Source organism: Dromaius novaehollandiae, chromosome 22 (genome assembly GCF_036370855.1).
Source record: "Dromaius novaehollandiae isolate bDroNov1 chromosome 22, bDroNov1.hap1, whole genome shotgun sequence".
Taxonomy (NCBI): domain Eukaryota; kingdom Metazoa; phylum Chordata; class Aves; order Casuariiformes; family Dromaiidae; genus Dromaius; species Dromaius novaehollandiae.
In genome coordinates this window covers 10,277,044-10,304,986 of record NC_088119.1, presented here as the reverse complement: position 1 = coordinate 10,304,986, position 27,943 = coordinate 10,277,044, and the positions used below count along the sequence as shown (strand labels likewise).

The 27,943-nt window shown below is 39.6% G+C and overlaps 2 protein-coding genes across 6 annotated transcripts in view; one reads left to right on the top strand and one right to left on the bottom strand.

The window, feature by feature from the left end:
* Positions 1 to 2,467: 2,467 nt before the first annotated feature.
* Positions 2,468 to 8,126, bottom strand: ZPBP2 (zona pellucida binding protein 2). Its single transcript, XM_026117841.2, has 7 exons — positions 8,060 to 8,126; positions 7,023 to 7,148; positions 6,307 to 6,468; positions 5,209 to 5,427; positions 3,964 to 4,049; positions 3,198 to 3,375; positions 2,468 to 2,673 (listed from the first exon to the last, which is right to left on the bottom strand). The coding sequence occupies exons 1-7, from the start codon at positions 8,100 to 8,102 to the stop codon at positions 2,576 to 2,578; spliced, it is 912 nt and encodes a 303-aa protein (XP_025973626.2). The 5' UTR covers positions 8,103 to 8,126; the 3' UTR covers positions 2,468 to 2,575.
* Positions 8,127 to 13,816: 5,690 nt separating this feature from the next.
* The window catches only part of IKZF3 (IKAROS family zinc finger 3), a 38,482-nt gene continuing 24,355 nt past the window's right edge, over positions 13,817 to 27,943 (top strand). For 3 of the 5 annotated variants that reach the window (XM_064524734.1, XM_064524733.1, XM_026117851.2), the window contains exons 1-3: positions 14,299 to 14,419; positions 20,076 to 20,129; positions 21,395 to 21,505. In XM_064524734.1, the coding sequence (XP_064380804.1) occupies positions 14,302 to 14,419; positions 20,076 to 20,129; positions 21,395 to 21,505 (283 nt within the window). In that variant the 5' untranslated portion in view covers positions 14,299 to 14,301. Of the gene's footprint in view, positions 13,901 to 14,298; positions 14,420 to 17,062; positions 17,263 to 20,075; positions 20,130 to 21,394; positions 21,506 to 27,943 lie in introns of those variants that run through there. The other 2 variants (XM_026117852.2, XM_026117849.2) reach the window with 2 other exon arrangements.

Below are 27,943 nucleotides of genomic sequence, written 5' to 3'. Positions count from 1 at the left end.
TGAGGTGTTACAACCAGCCTCCATAGGGACCGGGACCGGGGCCTCCCCGGCAGAGGCCGAGCGCGGCGGTGCTCGGGAGGCCCAGGCGTGCGGGAGCGCGTGCTCGGGGCCGTGGTGACAAGGTGAGGAGATCTGCGAGCTGATTATAGTGATTTGTAGAATCTGAACTATGGCAGTGATTCATCCTCTTGGAAAGAGGAAAGAGAGCAAACTTCGAGTGATGATGCATCATGAATAAAAGATTTAGCTGTGTTTTGGATGATTACAGGCAGCAGAAGAGTAGAAACTCAGACTGGATGGAGATTTTACATATGAGAGGTCAGAGCAGATCCCTTTCACATCAGTTTTTCACGACAGTCCAGGTAGAAGCCACGGCACACGTTCCTCCACAACATAATGCTGCTAGTGCTGGCACAATGCTGATGTTTGACCCATTTTTCTATTTCTTCTTAAGGTCCATTGAAAAACTTGGGGCACCAAAAGAGCTAGCTATAACTTCTTATTAAGGGAGGAAAGAGAGAAGGGAGAAGCAGATAAGTGTCCATTTGTACCTCACTAGCCATTACACTTAGTATCTACTTACTGCCTTTCTCCCCCCTGTCTCATCTATGCATGTGGCATTCCTCTGTGAGATATTCTGCTGTGAAATAGGCCAAGAAACGCACGGAGCAATTGCAGAGTGCCCTTCTGCTTAATCTGTATAAGCCTGACTGGTGCACAAAATGTCCAGTTGGCAGCTAAGATAATCAGCCTACAGGCAGTTTAAATGCTCCTGTTACAGTACATTTTATTCATTAGTATTTAATAAGTAATGAATATGAAAAGCTTGGAGCGTGGTCTGTGCCCATGCCATCTCCTGCTGTGTTCCTGTCAAACTAGATAAGTTAAACTGGGTAGAATCGGGTCGATTTTTGGATGACTACCCACCATATCTAGACGCAAGGCGTATCTAGATGCCTTAGGAAGTTGCAGTTATTTAATGGAGGAACTCCTTTTTGCTTGCTTAATGCTGCAGCAACATCCCAGTGCGAAAAGCAAGGGATCGCCCTGCGCGAGGGGAGCGGGTGCAGCTCGGTGCTCTGTGTGTGCGCGCACAGGCAGCGGGTGCAGAATCCCTTCCGCCAGGCAGGGATGGGTGCGACATGCAGCTTTGCGCCAGGGAAGGCCCTGGCCAGCTGCGCTTCGAAAGAGACAGAGGAGAGGGTGAGGGTGGCCTCATGTCCCTCCAAAAATGACCAAGCAGGAAGAGAACAGCTTACAAAGATTAAAAACAGAGTTCCAGGAGCCTGCACTCTGGTAACTCTGCTGTAGTTGCAGAAGACTGCTGCAGGCCAGCTGCTCTGACAGGCTTGCAGAGACTGTTCTCTGCCTGTTGTGGGAGTTAGTAGATGCCAGTGTTACTTGTGAGGCTCTGGAAGTAATAAAGCAGTATTAATCCAAACTTTATGTGCAAAATAGCCAAGTGCTATAGGTATACCGCCTCTGAGCTGCTCCTGGGGGTTGGCTTGGTCTGTTCCATGGAGAACTTCCCCGTTATCTCAGTGCTGTGGCAGTTTGTTTCTTGATTTGTTACTGATCTAGTAAACTTGTTGGGAGTTTAAAACTGGTGTAAGAGAATAATCTGCTTGTACAAACACAGCACCTGGGGCCAACAGAATTGTGCCATAAGTATTTAATGCAGATGAAGAAAAAGATGTGGAAGCGAGCAGATGGGGACGGCTCAGCAGCCTTGCCGTCTCCCCTCGCTCCCTCCTCCTTCCCTCCCTGTGACCTACCCGCTGCTTTGCTGGAAGCCACAAGCAAGAATGCCGTAAAGGCAGGCTCCGTAATTTCCTGACTATTGGACTGCAGGACTGAACTAAACCTACCTCTTAGACCTGCTCAGGAACCTAAGATTTCACTTTCCACTGTTAGGTGATCGTTAGCAGAGCTCCCACTGGTGGCAGCAGTACGGAAAGCTCTGTGTGGATCGGTACTGCGGCTTTATCCATCGAAGCGTCCAGCTTTGCACAGCGCAGGCTGCAACGTTTCCGACACAGAGGAATTGGTCTTTCTTTGTCAAAAATAGGCAAAACCAAAGGGAAGTGCAACTAATATTTTTAAATCATGAAGATTAAATACTTTCAACTGGCAAGAGCAACTTTTAGGAGATATACTAATATATAATTATATGTCATTACAGTACATAATTCCACTACAACTGCCTCCCATCTTCCCCTGAACTGTTTACAGTGCCTTAATGTTTTCTGAGCAAACTGTAGTGCACAGCTGTGGCTTGTCTGGTGTCACCACTGAGAACCAGGCTTTTTTCACTAAAAGCCACATGGCAAACTTCATAATTTTCTTTATTCCTTTTTTGCATTGAGTTACTTTACTTTGCACAAAGACTTTTTTGCACATTTTTTTTATAATCTAAGTGGTTTCTGATTACAGAAAATGTAAGGCTTTCTGAATGATGGGGTTTGGCTATTGTTCAACAGCAAATGTAGGTTTCCAGAACTGGTAACTAAAAAGGGACATCACAAAAAAGCTCTCACAGCTTCTCTTCAGTTTCAAATTTTATTTTCCAAGTTTACTAGCAAGACTTTGCTCCATACTGTTTGATTTGAGTTCTTACACAAGTTCGGCAGGTCACTTCATTGTTAGGACTGTATGTTCCAGGATCGCAAACCACTGCAAATAAAACACATTTACAGTATTTTTGTCAGCTTCCCTTTGCCTCAGACAGGGACCATGACCATTGGACAATACTACATGCCTACACGACTCTAAATGAGATGTTCTTCTAGACCTCTACTGAGAATGCCTTTCTTTCAATAATTCTAAATCCAGAACTAGGTACTGCTAAGCAGATCTCTTCTAAAATAACATTTTTTCAGCAGCACTACCATTAAGGTAAAGTTTTCCTATTTATCCTATATCCCGAATACTGTCACTGACCAATGATCTGGAAGAAGACACTTCACTGCTTCCACTTACTCTGTTTGGAAATACAGTTACCTCCTAATGCACCAACAAAAGTTTCAAAACTACCAGCTTGCTTTTTCATTTCTATCAGGTCTTTACCAGTCATTTGAATGTCTTTCCAAAAGATGAATGGAAATGTACTTCTGTGTGAAAGTGTTATTTAAAAAATATTCCTCAGAGGAAGCTGTGATTGGGGCTAATACCCAACCCAATACCCATCTTATATTTACCACAGCAACTAGCGCAGTCATTGTGGGTGATATCGTTTTTCCCAAAACCTGGTCGACAGCTGTCAATGCGAGTAACTTCAAAACTGTGGTCCACATAGTGTATTGTAGGAAGAGTTTGAAAATCATGCTTCAAAGCATATGTCTGTCTATTAAAAAACTCTTCAATACGATCTCTTGCCTAAAATTTAGAGACATTGGAAGAAGAATAAAAAGATATTCTTAATCAAGAAAAAATAAAATCTGACTATCAGCAAGTACTTTATATTCCTGATCCCATATACGCTGACCTGGCACCTTAACTGGAGTCTTCCCTGGGCTTCAGAGGGCCTAAAATCAGACCCAGTATGCAGTGCGATGACACACATAAACATTAAGAAGCTAGAGATGATAGATCTTTAGAAATCAGCTACAGCAGATTTATATTAAACTAATATTCCATTTACCAAATCATAATGCAAATATTTAGTTTATAGGACTTGAAGTACAGTATATTAATACACCAGTCTTATCTTAATCTTTCTTCTTTTATGAAGTAAATACAAAAGAGAGATTAAGTCTTTTTTTCTTCAACAAATTTTGGATCAACTTGACTTTTAAAAACAATTTTCCATCTTGGATTGAATTATTAGAAATCCATGAACCATCATTTACAGTGCCATTCCAAAAAACTGGGGGGGAAGCTGGGTTATTATGAGTCAAATCTGTAGATGCTAAAGTAGAAATTCATGTTTAATATGCAGAGAAGACAAAAGGCAGCCGACACAACCTCTTGAACTCTCATGTTTGTTGCATCTTCACAATCATGAGGAAGCTGGTTGCAAACTTCTTGCCATCCTGGTGCAAAAGGATTTACTATGGGGGGAGAAAAAGATATGTTCACGTACATATCTTGAACATGTTACAATGAATGTATCTGTAATACGTATCTTCAAGGTTAATCTTGGAAAACACTGGCAAACAAGTATTTATTATTGTTTTTAGCATGGTATGGTACTCATTTTACCTTACTGTAGCCTCTCAGTTTTGCCTCTAATTTGTGCAGAATGGTAACCTTCTTACATCTATCACTGTCCCTAGTCCAGATAGTGTTCACATTTTGAAACTTCCTTTAATTGGATGCATTTGAACTTGAAAAATAAGAGCCACTGATAAAGAACACAAAAATAGTTCTGGTCATTTCTATCCATTTACTTAATTGCATTTTTCCAGTAAAAGTCACTGAGGTTTACCAATAAAAATAATGGAGAAAAATATGAGAAGGCAGGGAGAATGGAATTATATTCTCACATAGTACCCTCAGATTTCAGAAAGGACTAAAGTCTTATCTGAACTTTAAAGCTTTTCGGTCTTTGATTTGTGCTGAACACTTATTTCCTTTGATGTAAAACGGCCATGAAACTGTTCCATAACCCGTTGGGATGGGTTCCTCTTGGCACATGATGAGATTAGACAGGAGAAAATGTGGTCAAAATACTCATGAACAATTTCCTTTCCTCAGTGACACAATATCTCTAAATTAGGGCAGCCATCAGGGTTGATTTAACCTGTTTTGCAAGGCAGCACAGCCACACTGGTATTACCATAAGGGAACTGTGAAGCTCTTGCTTTTAATCTCTCTGCAATTTCCTAGAATCAAGCAAAACCACAGAGGTCACAGACTTATTAAAAATCAAATAATGAAAAATGACTATGCAACTGTAAAAAGAAAATCTTCATTAGTGAAGAATCATGACACATGTTATCAATTATCTCCTTTCAACAATCTTTTCAAACTATACACCTTGGTAACATTAGTTACTAAGGTAAAGTAGTACAATATTACAAGCTCAACATATTCTGCATTTTAGCTCCATCTGTGGGCTACTAAGAAAAAATACAGGGAGTCCAAAAGAAAGCAGGGAAACAACTTTGGAAGGTATATTTGACTAATATAATTACAGATGTTTATACTACTCCCTGGTTGCTTTTAAAATAAAAGGATCCCTCCCAAACAAACACTGAAATTTGTTACCTTGAAAAGAAACAAATAGCTCATGCAGGAGGCTGTGTTTTGGTCTCTTGACAGAATGGCATTTATATGATGGATCTATGACATGGCATGCCAGGTCAGAGATTATATTATCCAAGATTTTCTTCAGTTCCTCAAAGAACTGGTCATTAGCTACTAGCTTGCATTCCTTCGTAGTAAAACGAACAGATATCTTGTATGTGTAGTCAGGTTCCCTGTATGCTTAAAAAAAAGTTTGCAAATGGTACAGCAATGTAATCACAGACTGTATCTTACACAGTGTCTTATCTATATCAATGCACTCTGCATATTAAATATGAGCTTTTATTTAGAAGTAAACAAAGTTTACTCATTAACCATAACAGAATAAATTTATCCTTTAGCTGACTTGTATAGTAAGAGACATTTAGTTTGAAATATACAGAAATCTTATGTGCTTAGCTTGTGAGGCTCTGCTCCCAAATATTAAAAGAGAAAAACAGTAAATACTAAGATAAATGCAGAACTAGCAAGGCTATTTTAGAGTCTATAAACTTAGTTGCTAAAATGTATTGGAATTATGAAAAAACATCCTATGCAATTGCAGCTGGGGAGTGAATGTTTTAAAAATGACTGAAAAAAGGAATATTTCCTCTTTAATCATTTTTGGAAATGTTATTTAGTGGGTAGGGAAGTGATTGATATTCATGAACCATTGTTACAAATGGTGGAAGAATGCCTAAGTGTACAGCTCAAACAATTGGGTCAGAAGGCTCCCTCTGCACAAGCATATGTTCAATTCCTTCCTTTCTCTGGAAGGAGACTGTGCTTAGACCTGAGTTTCCTTTTCTGATCTTGGGTATCACTGGAATTACTGTAGTTCACCTTGTTCTTGTCAAGGATAGAGATTACTTCATTCTTCAGGTCACCATGTTCTTTGTAGCTGTTATTTAAACTTCTTCCAAAACTTGCAAGGTATTTGACAGAATACTTTTCTCTGGGATAAACTGCTAACTAATTCTGTTTATCAGACCTTGAAATAAATGCACACTTCATAAAACCACCAAACTACAAAAGCTTACAAAAGCTATGTGTATTAGCTCACTATACTGGTGATCTTACCATATACCATAAATTTGTATGCCTCAAGCATTTCTGTCTCGTCCTGTGTATCAGTTTCAATGATCTTGTGAGAAAGAGTGCAAGTGTAGGCTCCAGACATAGACTCCTTAAAACCCATCACCATCAGCTTTCCTGTTTCTGTAAGATTGGTATATATTTGCCCTAGAACAGAAACAGGAAATACTCGATTACTGGAAATATTTGGTTTCTGATGCTCTACTCATTTAGAACACATAAGATGATATATGTACATATGATATACTGATTCATGTTGCTCTAAAACAGCCTATAATTAGTGAACTTTAGGACTTCTAATAAGTTTCCTTTTATCTCAAGCATTGGAAGACTTAGAGAGAGAAAGGAAACAGTCATGTGGTCATTTGTCAATTTTTTTCCAGAAGCACTGACATTTAGACTATTTGGACCCACCAGCTGGGCTGATGCAGGATGGCATCAGCAGAAACAAAGGAAAATATATGGTTTAACATACAGAAATCTATTTAGCCATTTGTGGTTGAGTTTTTTCCCTTGTAAATAGTGGAGAAAGTTTGTTTTCCATTCCAGCATATTTTCCTGATTCCCACCCTCTACCCCCACAAGGCAGAGGCTGTTTCTAAGCATGTGAAAAAGCACTGTAAAAAACTCATGAGTGACTGGAAAAAATGGCTAAGGTAGGAAAAGTGAAAATAAGTTGTAGTCAGGACAAAGTAACTAACCTTCTAAATTTTTTCCATCTGGACCAATCCACAAATAGTTGGGATCTATTACCTCTTCTTGAGAAAGGGCTAAATCCATACATACTAGAAATGGGCTATTTGTGAATATTTTAACATACACATTAACTGCAATACAAGAGAATAAGGTAAATGACCTGACATGTTTATCTTGAATTACATTAACAAAATACCTGTTTCAAAGATGTATTTAATTGTATAAAGTCCCAACAAGGAAAATGAATTCAGCAGTATATTAATCTTTGATCTGTATTTGCTATTACTGCTCCTCTGGAACTGTCCACGACGTGGCTGGTGCTGACTATGTGCAGAAGAACAGCTAGTCCCACACACCACGTTTCGAGATCACAAATCCCAGACTTTGAGCCTGCAGCTGAGCTGCTGACTGGACAGCCCTTGGTCTGATCTTAAATGCTCACAGGTGCTTGAAGTAGCACCACAGGAAAAATGTATTTTCAAAACCATAACCTCAATTGCTGTATACCATTGGAATCATATTCCGGAGTCTCCAGCACCATATTTAGTGAAACTAGGTTGTATTAAGAATTGCCATTATGACACTACTTATAAATGGCATAAATCGCCCATTACTACTTAGATTTATTATTCTTGAAAAAGAGATTAACAATTTAGGATTCAATATTTCTATTATGAGGTATTTAATGTCACATGAAAAACTCAATTTGCTCACCTAAATCTATTCATCTAACTTTAACAGGTAGATGAAACATGAGAGTAAACTTCTTGTGGAACAAACGTTATATTAATTCAGTTATGCTGACAACTCGGTTGGAAGAAAGAACTGGAATAAAATAGGAAAATTACATGCTTACCCACTTCATCTGAGATATGCTTTCTCTGGCTGATCACATACATACTTGTACATAATGATGACTAAAAAGGTCTGGTATAACAGATCTTGTATCACTTCCACATGTAGCATTGTTTACATGCATTATCACTGTACTTAAATTCCATTTAAAAAGTCTAGTAAGGCTAACATATAAAAACAAATTTACCTTCTTGTTTGATGTTGCCATAAATATGATTCTTTTTAAACATATCGACAGCATATTCTTTCTCAGTTACAGCTCTCACTGTAGAGAAAAGGACTTACAAAATTATAAAGAGAAATCTAAGCATGTAAGTTGTTAGCCCTCTGATTCTGTTCTAGGAAGTTTCCTCCTCCTGTCTTGCATTCCTTCCCCTTTTCTTAAAAAGAGGGCTCCCATGTGTTGCTGACTTATCAGTTTTAGTTGCTTTAGGTTTGCAACCCTGGCACTATCTTGAATATAGCAGATTCCAAGTTAGCTGAGGCTTTCTCTTTCCAGAAAAGTGGAAAAAGTAGCTGTAAAAGCTAGCTAAAAGCTGTCTTTGCGAGGACTCCTGAGGAGATCCTTGAGAAGCGGTGTGTGCAACGTGGTTGTCACAGAGGGGGCAGGTTTTTAAGCCTCTGAGAGGCTAAGAGCCAGACTTTGCCCTTTGGGACCTGGTGGGGAGTTGTCTAAGTACGTGGGTTTCTGTCAAGAGAGCCCCGGAGGTGTGAAAATCGTTACGCTGGTATTTCTGCGCTGGCTTCGGAGGCCTTCTCAGGCCGGGCTGGCAGGCGAGGAGAGCCCCTTCCCACCGCCGCCTTCCTGGAGCCATGTCCAGAGGGGAGAGCAGCGCTGCCAGGGTCCGCACCTCCCAGGACCGCTGTGACAACCGCTCTGCGCTGACCCCGGGCCAAGAGGCGTCAGCCCCGCGGGGGACCGCTGAGGGGAGAGCGGAGGGGCGCCCCTGAAAGGCCCCCCCCCCCGGGTCCTTCCGCTCCCTCCCGCGTTACCTCGAGCCAAGGCAGGCGCTACCACCACCGCCATCCCCAGGAGGCCCCAGGCGGGGAAGCGCAGCGGCTCGGGCATGGCGAGAGGGCCGGGGAGCCGCCTGCTCTGCCTCCCTCCCTCCCCGCCGCCGCCCCCGCGCCAACGGCCGCCGCGCGACGCCAACCGCCCTTCCCGCCTCCCCCGGCGCCGCGCGGGGGCGGGGGGGGCGGGGGGTTTAACGGCCCTTCCCGCCCTTTCCGCGCGCCCGCCGCCTTCCCGCCCTTTCCTGACAGGGCGCAGGCAGCCGCCGGCGAGGCGGGCGGTTTGGCCCCGGCCCGAGCCCTCCTGGTAGGAAACCAAAGCACCTGGGGGGTCCCCGGCTTGCTCCGACGCCGCTTTCCTTTTCCACACACCTCACCCACACCTTCTCCCTGCCTTTTTATTTATTTTTATTTTTTTGCCTCGCACCCTGCAGGTGTGCTCCGCTCGTGAAGGGTGACCTCACTTCGTGGGCGCCAGCTGCCCTCCCGGGGGTCCCGCGTGGTAGGAAAACTTCCACGTCGCTCTTCCAGAGCGTGCAGTGAAATCTATTTTTGTGTGCAAGCGCTCAGAAGTGCTGTTTCCTTTCCTAGCCCACACAGCTGGAAACTGGGGTGGGGTGGGGGGTGGGGAAATAGGTGCAGGTATTGGCTGTGGCCTGCATCTCCGCTCCACACACAGAAACTGCCCCGTAACCACAGTGACGTCCTGGCTGGTGTCTCCACGCTGTGAATACTGCTAACTTTGAAAAGGTAACTGCAAGCTTTGCACACCAGCATATTCTTAAAGTGCTGGTTTCTGGAGCAGGTTGTTATGGGAGATCTGCTTTCAGCTTAAAAACAAAAAACATTCCTACCGCTTGCTGTGAAAAAAGACTGAAAATAAGACCTGGGCATATCCTGTTGGCTCAAAAACAGAACAGAATGCCGCGTTTATTCAAGTACTTTGTGGTTTCTAAGCCAGTTGCCTGTTTTGGAAGACTTGCTTACAAATTTTAAACTCCTGAAAGTAGAAATATTGTGCTTCTAGAATTTGTGTTATGATAGCATATAGAAAACGTACCTGAACATGGTGTTAAAGGTGCTTATATTTGACCGCAGTGGAAATTGAGATGCTCAAGGTCAGAAACTGTAGTCAAGCCTTTGGTAATTGGCTACATCATATTTACATTATAGCCTCAGATCATGCCAGTGTCCAAGAATGAACTAATAGTATTTGCATTAGCAATATGGACTCAGCCAATGTGGGAATTACAGTTATTTTTATACATAGTGGTAAAAGCTATAATTCAATGCTTTCATGTCAAAGTTATTAAAGAAAATCTATAACTTCATTTCATAAGATGTATAAAAAGTATAAAAAGGAAGGTCTCAAAGATATTAAATTATTGAAGGAGAATACTCGGATAGAGAACAGTTTTACTCAAGCCTGTTGGTATTTTTAACTAGTCACCCTCCCGTTTTGTCTTTTGTAGCTCCTTGCCCTGCTGAGTGGGTGCACCGCCTCATTATTTCACTTGCCTCTCTTTGTAGGGGAGCAGTATCCCACACTTCATTCTTCATTAGACCAAGACACTATGTCTCAACTGGCTGGTTAAGGTGCAAGAAATATGTCAGAGTTCTCATTTTTAATATCCTTGAGTTGTTGAATAGTTTGTAGTTAGGACCACCTCAAGAAGGTCCAGCATTCCCCTGTGTTGAGCGTTTTCAGTTTTACTCAAAGTTAACATTTTACGAGTATGCCATGTAGGCAAAATGATTCAGTTCTTAACGTGTCTGCTATAAACTAGTCATATCTAAGTCTGAACATCCTCTGTTCTGAAGGATGTTTGTACCCTACTGTAATTTAACTGTCCTACACAGCCCTTCATTACCCAAATTGTTAATTATTGTAAAATAGTATCTTTATGAAGCTTTGTCTGCAGTTTTGGATCTCTATGTACTTAGGCTCCACGTCTGTGGTGTTAGTCAAATGACTCATTCCTTTCAAAGTGTATGATATTTCTAAGTTACGGGTTGTTAAATTGTCACTATAGATTTGTGAACCTCAGACAAAAAGTGGGTAGCTTAAAGAATAGAGTAATAGAAATGTGTGTGTATGTGTGGGGAGGAGAGAAGGTTAATAAGGCAAAATGTGAAGTCATGTATTTATGAATTACCAGGAATTTTTGCCAGCAACTAGAAGCCCTATTAGTTGAAAATGATATAAGAGGAAAAAATCTATTGTAAACTTGTTGATCATGGCGTGACTAGGTATTATGCAGAGATATTTCCAGCAGTACCGGGCCATAGGAATGACACTGTACATGACTCTGGAAAGGCATTATCTGGAATGCAAAGCATAAATTTTGTCTCGAAGTTGAATGATCTGAAGCAGGGACGATGCAAGGGAAGGCTGCTGTGAATGCAGTGCCAATTTTGATGGGCTAACCAATCCATGCTCTTTTTATTTCTGTTTCCAAAATAAAGGCAGAGAAAAGATATGATCAATTCTCTAATTATATGGTAGTAAATATGTGAGGGAAAATAACCATTTAAATGAGAGGACAAATCTGGCTATAAGAACAAATGGCTATGAATAATTGTGGGCTGGAAAACAGAAGGTTTCTAATCATCAAGGCAGTAGGTTCCAGAGCTTCTGGTAGGTTTCATGAGAGCAAGAAACCTTCTCCTTACTTTAAAAAAAGGACATGACTAGTTCAGGAAGAGGAAATACAAAATTGTCCAGAATAGCAGAGACCTGGGCTTGTTTATTGTTTATCCTGGATGTCTTTTTTTTAACATTGCATTCACAGAATCTTTTTAGATGTGATGGAAAAGCACCAACTTAAGGAGCAGTCTTTGAGATGGCACAGAAAGTATGAGAATCATGTCTCCATGTTGTCTAGTTATCGCACAGCAGAGCCATGGTAATGGGCATTCACACCATTCAGTTTTATATCTTCCAAATGATCAGGTAAGATCAATATTTAATTTCCCACTTTATTAACATCTAGATTTTGCAGCTGCATGAGTGTTCTTACTGATTTCTCTAGGACCCCTTTGTGGAAATGTATGTATTCAAGGAACAATATGCATTAAATCTCCATCGATCTTCTTACCCCAAAACATTCATTTCTTAGTTTAAAAACATAAATGAGTTGCAAGTCAAAAAACCCCCAAAACCAAAAACCCCAAACCCGATATAATGAAATAAATAGAAAACTGTAATAAACAGATGCAGAAATAACTCCAAGGGTCCAGAAGTACACCTGACTAAAGTCATAATGAAAACCATTAGTGAGCCTTTCATATAAAGTATTTTGCTTTTGATTCCCCCCCCCGTGTGTCTCTGGCTCATCAGAGTCTGAAGCTGTAGGCACAAATACATGTTGATGTCAAAGCGTGCCAGGTACTGACTGTTCTGTGCTGATGTTCTCTGCTGATTTGCGCTCATTTGGTATCTAGGCCAACTAGAATCTTTTTAGGCCTTTTCTTGGTAAATATCTCTGGGCTTTGGTTTAAAAAAAAATAGACTATTTCTTAGCTATCATATAAATTAAAGACTACATTAGTCTGGTACACCTCAAACTTCCTACGGTAGATGGAGCTTCCTTTCAGACTTTTTATATTAGATGTGCAAAAATGATCGTTTAACAAGCTTCAAAATCTTTTTTTAGTGAAATTCATCTTTGCTTGAATTTATTAAAATCAATTTACAAAAGCTATTTTAAGAAAAGCAGCTAACTTTATAAGATTAAAATAAAACCTATTGTTATCTCAGTCATCTAATTTTAATGTACAGTTCAAGCAGTGTCATTTATGAAAGAATAATGCAAAGAAAGCAGCATTTGTGTAACAGTTGAGACTACATTACCATATTTACATGATGTGTAAACAGAACCAGGACAAATTACACACAAAGGAAATTAGATACATAGAAAAGACATTGTTCTTTTATGTGTGTGGGCATCATAGCACGCTATCGCCACACAAATTCAAATAAAGTCTTAAACTACTGTGCTCTACATTGTATTAAAAAAAAAAATCAGAAATCTGCCAACACAAAATGCTTGTGTCACCCTGTTAAACTCTTTATATGACTAGCTATTGTCCTTTGAATGACCTGAACTAAGTTGTCATATATGGCTTTCAAGCAGTATTTTGGGTATTAGCTCTTGTTATGGACTTTGAAGATGAAAAACTCCCTAAAATGCTAAGCAATATTTTTGAGTGGACTTCTGCAATGCATTATGGATCCATTTATGTCACTGGCAACCCCTTCGCGGAAAGGCTTGTCAAATGGCTTCCCGCAGGAGAGTGCTCAGGGAAGTTGGAAGTGGAGGACACTTCTTGTCTGATCCATATACAAGTGGAGATGTGTGTTGGAGGCAGCTGCTCACCTGGGACGTGCTTCTGGGAGCCTATGGGATCCTCCAACTTCCTTGGCAATGAACGTGAGAGCGTGTCTGAACCACACGGTGGGGGGAAATCCTTGCGAGGCTGTCCAGGCAGCCCTTTAAAGAACTGCTGTTGGTTCCCACCCCTGTGGCAGGGAAGGGACCTCTCAGCCCCCGAAAATAGGACACACTCGGCGGTGCTGAGACACAGAACAGCCTGAGACTATGTATTTTTGGTTCTTTGTAGAAGCCTCAGCGTGTTACAGCTCTGAGAGCCTGAACGCTCAAACCTCTGTCCTCTCTTGTTGATGCAGCCCCTGAAGAAGTGTCACCCTCACTTCATGATTTCTCCCTGTGCGTTCTGCCTGGTCCCTAGTCCTGGTTGTGCCTGTTTGGAGACATCTTATGGCTTCTTTACGAGGGCATGTCATGAAGCCATCTCTAATGGGGCCCATGAAGCTTGTTGGGATGTTTTTTCCAAAGACCGGGGTTTCAATTTTTTCCCCTCCTTCAGTGTTTTGTGCAAGAATAGGTGTATGCTCTACTCTCCCTCCCCGACATTCACCTTCTGCCCACACTGTTTTTCAGCGCTGTGCACTGAAACCACCTGGGGATTTCTGCTGGAGGTGTCTTGGCTGCAGGTAGGGCACAGGGGGCTTTGCCATGCAGGTGCTAGAGGGGAATGCCACGCCTGGAGCGGTGTACACCTCATGTTCTGAAGGCGTTCTTCAGCATCTGATGGCATTTGCACTACTTACGAGATGGCTGGGCGTTCTTCACCCCACAAAAACGCACCCATCGCCCTCCACCACCGGTTCCCCACCGCTTTCCCTCCCGCGGGGCAGCGCAGCTCGCGCGTGTGTGCGAGGCGAAGCGCCGCCAGCCGAGCCCGCCGCGAAGCCCCGCTCGGCCTTGGCGAGCGCTGCCGAGGAAGGTCTCCTGCCGCCGCCGGAGCGCGGCCGCGGGGGCCCGGCGGCGGCGCCGCTCTCCGCCGCCCGGCGCCGCTCTCCGCCCGCCGAGCGCCGGCGCCGCGCGGGGCCGGATGTCACGGTGCCCGCGGCGGGCGGGAGGCGAGGTCGCGGAGCTCCCGCCGCCCGCACTGACAGTCCCCGAGCCCGGGCGGGCACGTGGAGCCGGGAGCCGCGGCCGGAGCATGGAAGGTGAGAAACGACCGCGCTCCTTCCCCGGGGGGAAGGAGCCGCCGCTCGCGGAGCCCCCGCTCCTCCCCGCTGCCCCTCTTCGGTGCTCTGGTAGCGTCTGCACCGTGCTCCACCTTGCCTTTAGTCCCAAACTGCTCCTTCTTCAACGCTTTTTGCAAACAGATTGCAGCCTCTGGAGGAGAAATCTAATTGCGTGTTGCAATTAAACAGGAAACGAACGACGCTTGCTTTTTTTTCTTCTGTGTTTAATTTCAGAAACATCACAACATGTATGATGAAGTTGGGTTTAGAGCCTGCTTTATCTACTGTTTGTATTCTAGATTTTAACGAATTAAAGGGCGTGTTGGTTTCTTTTGCTAGTAGAAACTGCATGCAACTTTCAGAGCCAGTAAAAAGTGCATTGCAAGTTAATCTTGGGCTACAGGATAATTAGCTTTTGAAGAAAGGTAAAATTACTATAACTTTTAACATGCCTTATAAAAAGCTTCGCATAGTGGCACTCATTTATTACTTCAGAGGTGGATATTCTTACTATACTATTTTAAATCATTTTAAAGGCTCGAGTTTAGATTCTGCCTTGTCTTGCTAACTTGAAAGTGTTTTTTTTATTTTAAGCTATATTCAGTTGTCTGTTTTTTTAAAAAAGTCATCTCTTTGCTAAAGGATTTTAAAGAGTTTGTTTCTATAGAATTAATTATTTAAATACAGTCTGACTTAATTTAGAGTATCACAGCTTGAGAGCTGTAAAGAATGTTCTGAAATAATGGGTCTGGTAGCAGTTTGGCACTTAAAAATGCAATTAAATTTTCTTAGTCGATCAAGTCAGGACCCATGTACATCTTTTGTGGGAGATGAAAGCTCTTTAGGTGTGTCAGTAACTTTAGTCTCCATTGAGAAAATGAGCATTTTTCTGCCATTCTAACTGTAATTATTTTTTTTTTTAAATCACCCTTTTGACTTCCTATTTCTTGTGCACTTAAAAATTAATGTGGAAATTATCCTTCAAGTTTTAGTGCTGCGTGTGGGGCTTATAAAGTGCAGTTAATATGTCTGAAGTGTAATAAAGCTTGTTATGTTTGGGGATGAAGTTAATGTAAAAAGTGGTGTTATACTGTATCATCTCTGGATACAGTAACTGCTATATGTCCCTGTTTTCATAGGTCTTGGATAAAATCGTAGTTCCACTGAAGTAAAGGGGAAATTTGCCATTGAGAAAAAGGAGCAAGATTTTCTTTTCTTGATTTTTTTTCCACTGTGTTCAGCACGAGGAGTCTCAGGTTACTGATTGGATAATGGGTACTTGCAAGAGTAGGTGTTTGAGAGCTGGGTCCAGTACGCCAGAATGTGCAATCTTTACTTGATCCCATCTCTGCATGACTAGTTTTTTTTTGCCAAAGATCACAGGAATCTGACCACTTTTTATACTGGCATGAATATGTGAAGTTACTAAAAGATATTCCACTTTTTTTTTTGAAGATCATATCCTACAACATAAGCTGAGTAGATTATGCCATTTTGTTATAGCGAAAATCAAAATGTTACCCTTAGTTACATATTGTCGATCAGTGTTTCTTCTGCAAATGGTGTGTGCGCTTTGAATGCCTATACCATTTAAAATGATATGTGGTACATAAGAGTAGTGGAGTATTAGAGGCCCTATTACTAAAAGCACAAAATACTTATTTCTGAAATATATTGGCTGAAAGAATATCTGGATATTGCTATACTTAGAATTTTCAAGTCTTTTTCAAAATGTATCTTGCATTTTAGAATGAGCAAGAATGGAAAAAGTAGGAAACGGTCAGTTTATTCTGCTTTTTTAATGATAAACTACTCAAACTTGAAATATTTCAGTCATTAAAAAGAAACTGAATTGTAACAGAAACAATGCTTTAAAATGAAATAATGAAAACTAGTAACAGTTCTCTGAGATTATGAGAAAATTATTATTAGGAAAAATGATATAATCTGAAAGGTGAAAAAATCTCCATTTCATAAAAGATGAAGCAGGCCTGGATACTTTCTTCAGCAAGCTATTGAGATTGTAAATGCTGAAGAAAGCCATTGAGTCAGAAAATTAGATACTCTTTCTCATGTTAAGAGTACAACATAGTTTGAAGGTGAAAAATGTGCCAGGGCAAAAGAGGTTGACCACTGCACATAACAAAGACATTGGTTCTGCTGTGGGGATTTAGTGATAAGGCTGTGGGAGTCTGACTGTAGGGCAGAGGTGCAGATTATTGTATTTTTATTTTGGCTTAAGACCATGTGAAGACAAGGAAACTAGCTTATTTGCTCTGCGTGCAATGATAGCAGGGCTAATTGTGAATGGAATTTGAAAAGATTTGACCTTTGGAATGCTGTTGGATCGAAAAAATACAGCTGGTAATACAATAGCAATGTTCTGATTTTTGCTTTGGAGGCAAACAGGTAAGACCATAATTCAAGTTTTGCCTCCTGCTCCACTGCCTTCCACTGTATGGATATTAGAAGGATATTAGTAGTATAACTTATTTGAAAAATGCCCTTGTTTTGTTAAAATGCAGTTAGACAGTTTTATTGCTTCTATTAACTGATCAAATGCCAGAATAAAACATTAATACAATTATGTATTAAAATGCTATAACACTTCTTTAATAAGCTATTTGAATATTTTTGCTCACTTTGGCTATTGGTGTAGAACACAGGATGGTTAAGGATAGGTTTCAAAGCATATGAATTTTACTTCTGCTTTGTAAATGACCATCGTGCGTCAGCTGCAATATACACAGGAGACAAGTAGATTCTTTCCATGCACCCTAGTCAGTGGATCTCTTTGAAGTTTGGGAAGACTAACGTATTATGTAAGTGATTTCCCTGTTTGTGCTTTTCTGAACATTAGGTAAAAATATGGTCTTATTATTTGTATAGAATTGGAGATGGAAACTTCCCAGACTTTCTCGTTCTAGCGCATTTACATGACAGATTTTGGTTTTGGCTTAAAATACTTTTCTTAGTAAAGAGACCTGAGGTTAAATACTAAGAGACCACTAAGGTTGTAAGAAGCTTTCTTTAAAGAAGCTTTCTTTAAAGAAAAAAGAAAAAAAGACTAATATCATAAAGAAGCCAGGTACAGATGAGTGGATATTATGTGTTTAGAAGTGATATGAAGACTGGAATGTTTGTCAATGGGGAAATGTTACACGTTATGTCATTATTCTTGTCTTTGTAGAGGATTTGTACTGCCCAGAAGCCCATCATGGATAGAAATTGATAATACTCAAAGAAATATAAGTAAATATGCAGAGACAAGCTCTACATTGGATAGATCTGTGTCTGAGAACTGGCTAAACAAGTCCCGTTGTGGCATTGCGTGGTTTATGCAGTACTGTTCTATAGCAGTTATGCTGCAGTTATCGTTCAAAGAGGTACTCGTGAAAGAACAGTTTACTGACTAGTAATGGTGTTGCTTGGAGTCCTAAAATACAGTAGCTTGTGCTGATGCAGCTTACTGAGTAAGCTATAGGAATGTATGCACCTGTAATGGAATGACTACGTTCTGGGGAGAGGTCCTGGTTCAAATGCAATGGTTTCTAAAACAACGTGCTGATACAGAAATGGATGCAAATTTATCTTAATTTAAAACAGCATCCGTGGGACTTTAATTTTTCTTTTCAAGACCTCCCGACAACTCTTGGAAGCACAGAATTGTGATGGGATTGTGAAACCACACCTGCACACATGTGGAATGCATCCTTTTTACCAAGTCCTGGAGCTTTGACTGGTTAACGGTCCTTTATCAGTCAAATGGGGCCCCTGCACAAAACTTTTGCATGTAAATAAAATCGAGTTCAAGTATTTCAGAATAATGAGTATTGGATTCTCTTGCCCAAAGATTAATCATTTGCGTAATCACAAGGATTTGTGTAACTTTAATATCTATTTATTGATGTGAAATAAAATCAGTACTAAAGAGATTTTTGCTCATTTACCATATACTGACTAGTGTTCTCCTGTCAGTATTTGTAGTATAAATTGGTCCATTTGCTTCTTTGTACCTCATTTTTCACCCTATGATAAAATGAAACAAAGACAAATTAAAAGCCGTAACTGTGGAGTTCTTTGGGTTTTTGTTTTGTTTTTTAGATACAGACTTAGTAAATATTTGAACTTTTTTGTTATTTAACTCCATGGCTCTGTTTATGACACAAGTTAATGTGACATGCTTAGTTCTAATAAAAGAGACATAATGCAAAACTTCGTTCATGCTAAATGTGCATGAAAGGATAGGAACTCTGATTTAATTTTAGGATACACTTCCTAAGTGCTAATGATAGCTTAACAACTCCTCTGTAGTCAGGAGTTATACCCTGAAGAGTTTAGACTGCTGCTGGATGGGCTGAATCATTAATAAGCACATCCTTAAATGCATTTTTTTTTCTTGCTGCTCTTTGCTAATAGCTAGTTAAGAGTAATGGGAACTACATACATAATGTAACTCTTAGCCCTGTTATCGAAAAGTAGAAGACAAACACTTGCATTTTGGAGACTATAAAACCAGACATTTAAACAACCTTTGTTGAACAGATCTGTTGCTTTTTTCTTTTCTGAGCTTGCTTTTATTTTGTTGGATTAGCCCAGGTTCTATTCAGGCAGAATTTGGGGGATAGCATCATCTGATACTAGGCTCTTAGTTTATAGTTAATAGAGCTTTATATTTTGATGTTGCAGAGACCACAGAAATGTTCCATATGAAGTGGTGGTAAAGATAGATAATTATAGGGTAAATGTCACCAGTGGTTAACACCTCATGGCCACTGTATGTGTATTTCTGTTATGTAACTGTCAGGAATGAGTTTGAGTCCTGGAGCTATTACTTATCTGCAAAGATGATAACAGATTTTCTGATAGGTTAAATGAAGAAAAAAGGTGGGGGGAGGGGGAAGGAAGAAGGAAGCAGGTAGCTGTGACACTGTTAAGAAAATTAACCCCACTCTCAGTGAAATTTCATGACAGCAAGGCATCAAGTAAAGACTTATCTGGACAGGCCAGATCTGTACCTCCATTAGATTCGACACCCTAAACTTAGGCAGTGGAGTAGAAGACGTAAATGTCTGCAGCTTATGTTGACTAAGAGATCTACTGAGTGCTCAGCACTTTTAGAAACAAGGCTACTTAGGCAGTCCTCTACAAATTTTTTAAAATTCTCGCTGTATGATCCCTATCAGAATTTCTAAATGGGAATTAGATTTGCATCCCCCTTAAAATCAGGCAGCCTTAATAAAGACAATAGGGTCTTTCCCTTTTTATTTGAAAAGGAATTTAAAAATATCTTTATGCTCTATAGAAGTTTACATCATATAGACTTACTATCCCTATGCTGTGCTTACAGGGTGGAAGATGAGGTATTAAATAGAAAATGTAAGTTATTTTCTTCTCTAGCTTTCAGAAGATAGAAAATAACATTGGTTCCTTTTTCTGGACATGTGACTGCTCAAGATATAAAGAAGTTGTACAATTAAATGTAACAATTATTTAGTATGTATTTCTTTTAGAATTTTGCTCTTTCAGTTTTACTTGACGTCAGGAAAACAGGAATATATAAGATTAGAATACTGTTATATCATGAATGGTTTTAAATGTTAAGCAATTCAGACTACTTTTCTCTCTTTTGCAGACTCACAGGCAGGTATGGACCTAAGTAATTCTCAGGAACAGCCAATGGCTGCAGGTACTATGCTTTTCAAGTTCTGTTTTTTTAATCCTATCCTGAAAAGAATAATTTTAAATGGAGAAAAATACAAGAATTGCAGCTTGTTCAGACTGCCATGAAACTGAATAACAGTCATAAATGTGAAGATGGACATTAAAGGAAAAAAGTATATTCCAGAATGGAAATAAAAGAATGCAAGCTCAACATAAGGTTGAAAAACAATACTAAAGAAAACAAGACTGTATAGTAGGAAAGGAATGTTTTCAGAATAAAGATGTAAGATTTTAGGGATGCAAGAATAACTGATTCTTTTGGTTGACTGCATTTTTGAGAAGCTGAAAACAGACCTTTCTGTGAGCTGGACAAGTGATTTACTTTTTAGCTAATCAAAAATAAGTCCCATCCCCTCCCCCCTCCCCATTTCAATATAATATTTCGCTTGAGAAGAAATGTATATTTTACTATCCAAGTGTTCATAAAGCTAAAGCTAAAAACTTTAAATGTTGCTTAGAATTTTAAAAGTTTACAGAATTGTTTGAAGAAAACGTTGTCAGTTTGATTTTTTTAAACAATAGCTGAAACTTACAGGAATATGCAAAATGTTGAGTTGATCAGTATAGTATTTCATGAAAGGAGTTTTGGTTGAAAAATTTCACTCAAATTTTATTATATCTGCAACTATGGTTTTCCTTCAGATAAGAGTCTTGGAATACTGGGACATACTGCTGCCGTAGTGATGAGTAGAAAACTTTCTGATAATGTTGATGTTTAAAAACACATGTGTGAAATAAGCCTAAAAGTCCAGTTGCATTCAAAGAGGCTTCAAATTAAACACGTGCTTCAGCAGGTTCTTGGACTGGGGCCAGAGCGATTAATGTTTTGCTCCAAATGAACAAAGTTAAGTTGTGATTCCTTTTCCATGCTTTGATGAGCTTGCTTGCTTACCTGTTATCAGCAGTTATTGGAATAAATAAGACATATACAGTTATGTATACTGAATTCATTCCTGTTTTGTTCTCAGTTAGAACAATCGCCAGAATAGTTAAATCTAAGCAAAAGCTGAAGAGTTATTTAAAGATGCATACTCTGTGTAAGAGTTTTTATACACTTTTTGGAGATCTAAGCAAATCCCTTCAGCCAAATTGCAATCTAATGCATTTATAAAAAGATCATTATGAGCATTGTGAACAATATTGGGAGTTTGCAGATACTTTGAGGTAATTGCCTGGAAATGTTCTTGGAGCATAAATTGTTAATTGTTTTCAATAATTCCCTTTTTTCAGAAGGACAGGAGGTTTTGAAAGACTGTAATTTGAACAAATCCCAGGAAATGGCAAGTATGGATAATGTGGAGGAGATGAAGGAACACAATGAGTCTAATCAAGAAGCAGCAGGTAAAGTGGGGATTGAATGATGAAAATTAATAGTTACATTTTGTCCTCTTACTCATCTGATTATGCTATGGTAATGATCAAAAAGTTTATTCTGGATCATGGCTCCCTTTTGCCTGCATGCCTGTGAAAGGAATAAAGATGCAGTTACAGTTTAGAGCATTTTAACATTTAGTCCTTGATAACAGAGAGGAGCAGCTATTTTCTGTCAGGGAACCTCACATGCATTGGATAAAGGTCACTTATACAGGATCTATGAAATATAGATGTAAAAAAAAGTGTGCATGTATGATGATCTCTTTTAATGTGCATTGTAGCATACAGACTCTCTAAGAAAAGTGTTTCTTCCCATTAGAGTTTTTAACATACTATTTACCTATTGGATCATAATAGGGAGGAGAAAGTATGTTTTATGTCATGAATATAATGTCTGGAGGAATGAAAAAGCTTCAGATAGTGAGATGTGGAATAAACCAATTTATCTGATAGGTGGGTAATTAACTGCATGTGGACTCATTCTCCCAAAAATAATCTCTTATTACTGAAACTAACTCATGGAAATTTTTCTTGGAGAAGTAGTAGTTTGCCTATGACAAATGCACATGTTAGGACAGCACTTGTTTATCAATATTATGAAGCTACTCTGCCATCTAAAAATAATCAGACAAATTTCTTTCTTGGAAAGAGTACAGGTTATTTCAAATTCATAGAACAACTCAGCCTTGTACAATTAAAAATGTAGAGGCAATCCCCTACTTCAAACTATGGGGAAAGAAAAGGTTGGTCAGCTCCCCATGTTTATGGTTTAATTCAAAGTAAACACTTTCTATTCTTAAGGAAGATAAAGATGCAAGTAAAACATTAAAGCAGTATGTACTCTTTTTATTTTAAAAGAGAACCTACATGAATGTATCTTTCTGTGCATCTTTAAAAACTGTTAGGACCTCTTCAGTGAATAGATAAAAGAAGCAGATCCTGCGCTCCTAGCAGCCTTGCAGGACCTTGGAGTCCGGAGTTTGTATAGGTATATTGCAGATATGCAGAGCAAGAGGCCTTCAATTTCTTTCTTGATGTAGAAGCTCATAACTGAAATCACAGCATTAATAAACATTCCTGCCAGTGAGCAGAGTGTGTTCATTTATGCCAGTTCTCAACCACAAACAGTGAAAAATGCTGCCTGGTAGAGGATGTGGTATATATACTGAGGAAAAGACAGACATGGTTTTACCAGTTTCATGTTGCCTCTCAAGTACAGCATGTCCATGGAGCTATACTAGTGTCAAGGCAAATTATGTCTGTGGCTTTGGTTAGTAGTTTTCTGAGGTAGGGTTTACATATCGCATAAATCAAGTAAATCGCTAAAGGATTGCCTCTGTTTTGGTCAGCCAGCTAGCCTTGTTTGTTTCCATAACATAAATGTGGTGATTTAATTTTGGATTAAAACAAAAGATTCAGATTTTGAAATTCTGAATTATTAAAAATAAAACTTTTATCTATTTAACAAAGCATAAAATGATTCAAAAGCTGGAGAAAGTGCTGCACTAGTGAAAGAGATCATGCTAAGGGTTAAATTCATCTCACTTAGACACCACTGCTGTAGGTACCTATAACTGAACTAGTATCCGGCCTTCCTTTACAGTCAATGGAGAGAAACAGTGTGCACTAATTTGGATGCCTGGCTTAGGATGAACTGTCTTGTGTCCCCAAAGTAGCTGCTGCTTATGAGGACTCCTTTTTTTGCCAGTGGAGAGTAGCTCAGTATAGATGTCCACATTGTAGAATCTTAACTTGGGCGGATGAATTCCACTTTGTTTATCCTCAAAATCAAACTAACCCTCATAAAAGTGAATACATAGCATTCTCCAGAATCAGAGAATAGAAATATCAGTATCAATGAAGGCTATTTGAAAGTTAATTGCCTTCTGCCTACATGTGAAAAGTGTGGCTGTTAAAAAAAATTTTGACATTTGGCACTTTGCCAGATGAACTGTTTTGTAAATTTGTGTATATCTTGCTATGATCCATTAATATGCTCATTATATATTAAATGTGAAGAGAGAAAGAAACAAGCAGAAAAGCTTATATGAATTTCTCATTAATCATAGTATCCACAATCCCTTCTTTTCGAGAGTGAGCAATTCCACTTCATTATCTGTACTTTCACAATTTATCACTGATGATAGCATACTACACAGAAAATTCTCCTTTTTTATCCCAAAGCCATGCATGATCCATGCCCACAGGGTTTGTTCCATCTGCTGAGGGCCATCCTAAGAGCAGGATGCCACTGTCTTGAATAGTGAGATCAAGCATTTGACAGTCTGCTTTCCCTTGCCTTAATATGTATCTATAACAGTATCTTTCATCAATATGATTATGTCTGATTTTTCCATGTTTCATGGTTAAGCATTCATACTAAGTGGTAATCATCTAGATTCTTAGCTACACTGTTTTTTCTTGTGGCTCTTGCATTATTAATGGGTGTCACTGAATACATCCTGGGAACTCACTCTGAGACTTTGAACAGAAGATGGAGACTGGTCAAGTCTAGATGCTGTCTAACTCTGGTTTGGTGGAGCCTTTTATGTTAGGTCTGCAGAAAGGGTTACTGCAATCCTGTCAAAAGGCTATAGAAATTTCATAAAGGTAGTGACTAAACCGGTGTGTAACATCAAAATATCATTAGGACTGGTGCTCTTTTGATGAAAAAAATGCACTTTCGCAGCTAACGATTTCAAATTTGTACTTCTCCGTGCATGTGCAAACACACTGGCTGTTTTGTTCATTCTGTCTGTGTTATAACCAACAGAGTAAGATTCCTTTTAACGAGCACAATTCAACCTGTCGTATCATACACCCCTTCTAAAAGGGCTTCAACTATGATGATTGCTAAGTATAGGGCAAACAGAAGACTGTAGTAATATGTTAATTAAAAGCTTGATGGAGAATAAAAAAAGCAAAAACCTTTTTTTGCCCCAAGGGAATTAAGCTGCATGCTGTGGTGCACATGGTGTATGTCTGTGCACAACCATAAAGATGCACTGTTCCCATGATGCTTCCTGTATCTAGTCAGAAAAGAGACAAATAATGAGACAGATACCTGGGGAAGGATTTCAATTTCCCTTGCTTCTTTATGCACACCCACCACTGCAACCTTGAGTGGCCAAAGTTGAAGAGTCCTTAATTTAAAAATGAAATAAAAAAAAATTCTTTCCCAGGGGAGTCAGTCAAGTACAAGTGTTTAATTATGTCTTAATTCCCTCATCTGTTGAGGCCGACAACTTTTTCAGTGTTATGAATGTTAGCTAGCTTTCATGGTTGTGAAATAAAAAGAAATAGAAGCCACATTTGTGGTTTATGGATGCTAATTGCTGCTGCATTTAGGTGTGTGAAAGGGGGCGGTTAAAAGGCTGGAGTGAGACAGGAGAGGCTGACAAACCCTCGCTTCGGCGCACACTGAGGTTCCAGTGGTGCTGTTAGCACACGCACTTATCTGCTTGAAAAGGAAGTGCCGTTTTTTATCAGAATATTACATCTCCCAAGCCCAGATCGAGCCCTACCGCTCATGGGACTCAGGGGTTATCTCACAACATCAGCAGTACTTTGCTGCAGAAGTTCACTCACCAGGGGATTTCTGTAAGTGTTAAAACCAGGCAAGGAGTCTGTACTGCTTAACTGTGTCAAGTCTCTGTGCTTTGGTGGCTATGTATGAACTGAAGGTCGTATCTTAATGTTATCAACAAAAGATCCTCTTGACTTTGTTTTAGCTCTACAGTACTGTACTGTCAACAGCAGGAATGCTGCCAAGCACGTTCAATGACATCAACATGAGTTAGTGTCACTACAGCTTGTAAATGATTGACATCACCTTGGATTATCCTGCGCAGTCAGTAGCCCAGAGCACCTAGGGCTGAGAGATACGGAAACTCAGATATTCTGACTGCCTTGAAATAGTCGGAAAAGTGCAGTTATTTCCTTATTCTGTATAAGCCATCATAGTTAGCAGGAAAATAGAATGGTTTGCTTTTGAGACATCTGACTATCAGTGTCAGCTATCAAACAAGACAAAGCTCAAAAAGGGAATGGATACACAGTGACATTCAATAGATTACAGACTTCTTTCCATACCTTTTTAAAGCATGTTTTTTCACTTGTTCTCCAATGTATAACTTGCAGATTCATACAAAATAATTCCTTGAAATAAAAGGAGGGAGAAATATTTATTCCTTTGGCATTGAAGTAAAATCTAGACCAGGGTAACTAAGCTGATTTTTTTTTTTTCCCCTCCCTCCTGTACAGCATACAGCAGTAAATGAAGGGAGGTGAGAAAATGGCCCTAGGAAGTCAGATCACATGTCACTGTAGAAAATAGTCCCTTTTTGGAAACACGGGCTGATGGAAAGGAGAAATTAAGATGACTCGCGTTTTGCCTCCAGACTAGTCCACACATTTGGCACAAAAGGTGTGAGTTTAAGGGGAAGGTCTGCTATTGTATGTGCTTCTGGAAAAGTGTTGGAAAGCAGAAGTAAATCCACAAGAGTCAAAACTCAGTTAAAATGCAACAAGTGGTTCCATGAGCTTTGGAACTAACGAAGCTTGGTTTTCAGAGTTGTATCTTGTGGCTGGTTGACTTTGAATTATGCAGAATTACAGTGTGAGCTCAACACCATATTTTACTTCTGGTACTTCAAGCTGGCTTTTCCATATTCTCAGCACCAATTTACATCACGCTACATTCACATGCTCCAGTTCTTATTCCTATTTTTGTTCCCTTTGCTGCTATGCAGGAGCCGTTATGAACTTTGTTTAATTCAGAGCTGTAAGTGTGCTGAGCAGCCAGCTGGCTAGCCTGGAATTGCATGTATTGTTGTTGAACAGTATGTTTTTGTCTCACCTGCCAAATGCACCAAGCACAATTGACTGTTTCTCCTGAGGCTGGAGCACCACCTCCAGGAGTGGTTTCAAGAGGTGCACGTACTCCTGGGCCATCTGTTGAGCAGGCCAGTTGTCAAAACTGAGTAATTTTGAGAAACCTTCTCCTCTGCCAAATAGGACTGAATTTAGCATTTCTGTCCAAATGTTATTAAAAGAACAGAGCGTGAATGGATAAGCCTCCATGGAAGACCAGGCTAAAAATAATAAATAGGTATTTAATTATAAAAATATAAAGTTGGAGAGGGTGGATTTGTGACCTAAAATTCAAGCCTCTAAATCTGGAATATTTAGTACTAGAAATTCTTTCATAGTTGAGTGAAATGGATACATTTATTTTTATGAAGATTGTGATGTTTTAGTTTTTAAGCAACATCTTAAAACAAGCTCCTGGCTTCACCTTGTGGGTGTTAAAATTCCACTGATATTTATGACGAACAGATTTCTTCGTTGGGTTTTTTGTTCAAAATTTTCTCTTCACTCCGTATTTGTTTTCTAGTATGAAACGCATGACAACAGTGTATCCTGTTGTAATGAAGGCTTTTGGAAAATGAATTCAAAAAGGCTACATAAAGCTATACTTTCAACTTCTCAGATTTGAAGCTCATTTGAAAAAGCAGTTGACCAGAGATGATCATGCCTGAGTGGTCATATTAGTAATAGGTCCCTTGATATAACTAATGAAGGCTATTATCTGAATTTAACATGTGGCCTTTTTCAGTCTGACTGTTAGGTCCAGATGTTCTCTGATTAACTGTCTAATTGAAGTCTGATTTAACGGTTGTGACTGTATCAGGCTTTCTGGACTTTAGGAATTGTGATTTTAGAAATGTTTTCTATGACTGATGTCATCTTAACTGTAACAGAAGGGAACTCATACAGTTTCATCTTGTGCTATATATGTTTTTTAAGAGGGAGACTTTAAAGATAAGATACTAAGGTTTGAAAGGATAATGTTAGCAGGTGTCATCAATGAAGCAAAATTCATCTGGGAGGGTGTATGGAAAAACCTGGGCACTGCAGGCCGTGGAACATGGGATGCCCTTCCGTCTGATTCAGTATTATCCTGTGTAATACTAAAGGTTATGGGCAGTTGAGGAAAAAAAGGCAAAGCAATTGACACTTTTTGTAATAATAAAAAAAAATCCCATGATAACTTTAGCATAGTACTAACCATAGTTTTCTAGTCTGCGGTCACATTCTGTCTCAGGTAAGAACATTCAGCTTCTCCAAATTCTTTTTGTAGTGTCAGTTAGATGCATTGTTTTTCATTTCCTTCCCTAAAACATGGCCTAGTGCTGCTTGGTGCTGCTGTACAATTGTCCTGTCTGAGTGCTACCAGAACTGGAATTAGTTTTGGATAACATCTTTCCTTTATCAGTGTTTCTGTTAAGTATCGTTTTAACATATTTTAAGAGGAAGCCCTAAAAAAGGCTAGGTTGTTATTAATGGGCAAACAGTTGACGATAGATGGGAAATATCAGATATGAAATTGCAGATCTGTATAGG

What these genes read in the sequence shown, in the direction of transcription:
- ZPBP2 (XM_026117841.2), bottom strand. Translation starts at nt 8,102, where the DNA reads ATGTTTAAAAAGAATCATATTTATGGCAACATCAAACAAGAAG. An exon ending in TGGCAACATCAAACAAGAAG is followed by an intron (nt 7,149 to 8,059) that starts GTAAATTTGTTT and finishes CTTGTATTGCAG; the next exon opens with TTAATGTGTATGTTAAAATA. An exon ending in AGATGGAAAAAATTTAGAAG is followed by an intron (nt 6,469 to 7,022) that starts GTTAGTTACTTT and finishes TTTCTGTTCTAG; the next exon opens with GGCAAATATATACCAATCTT.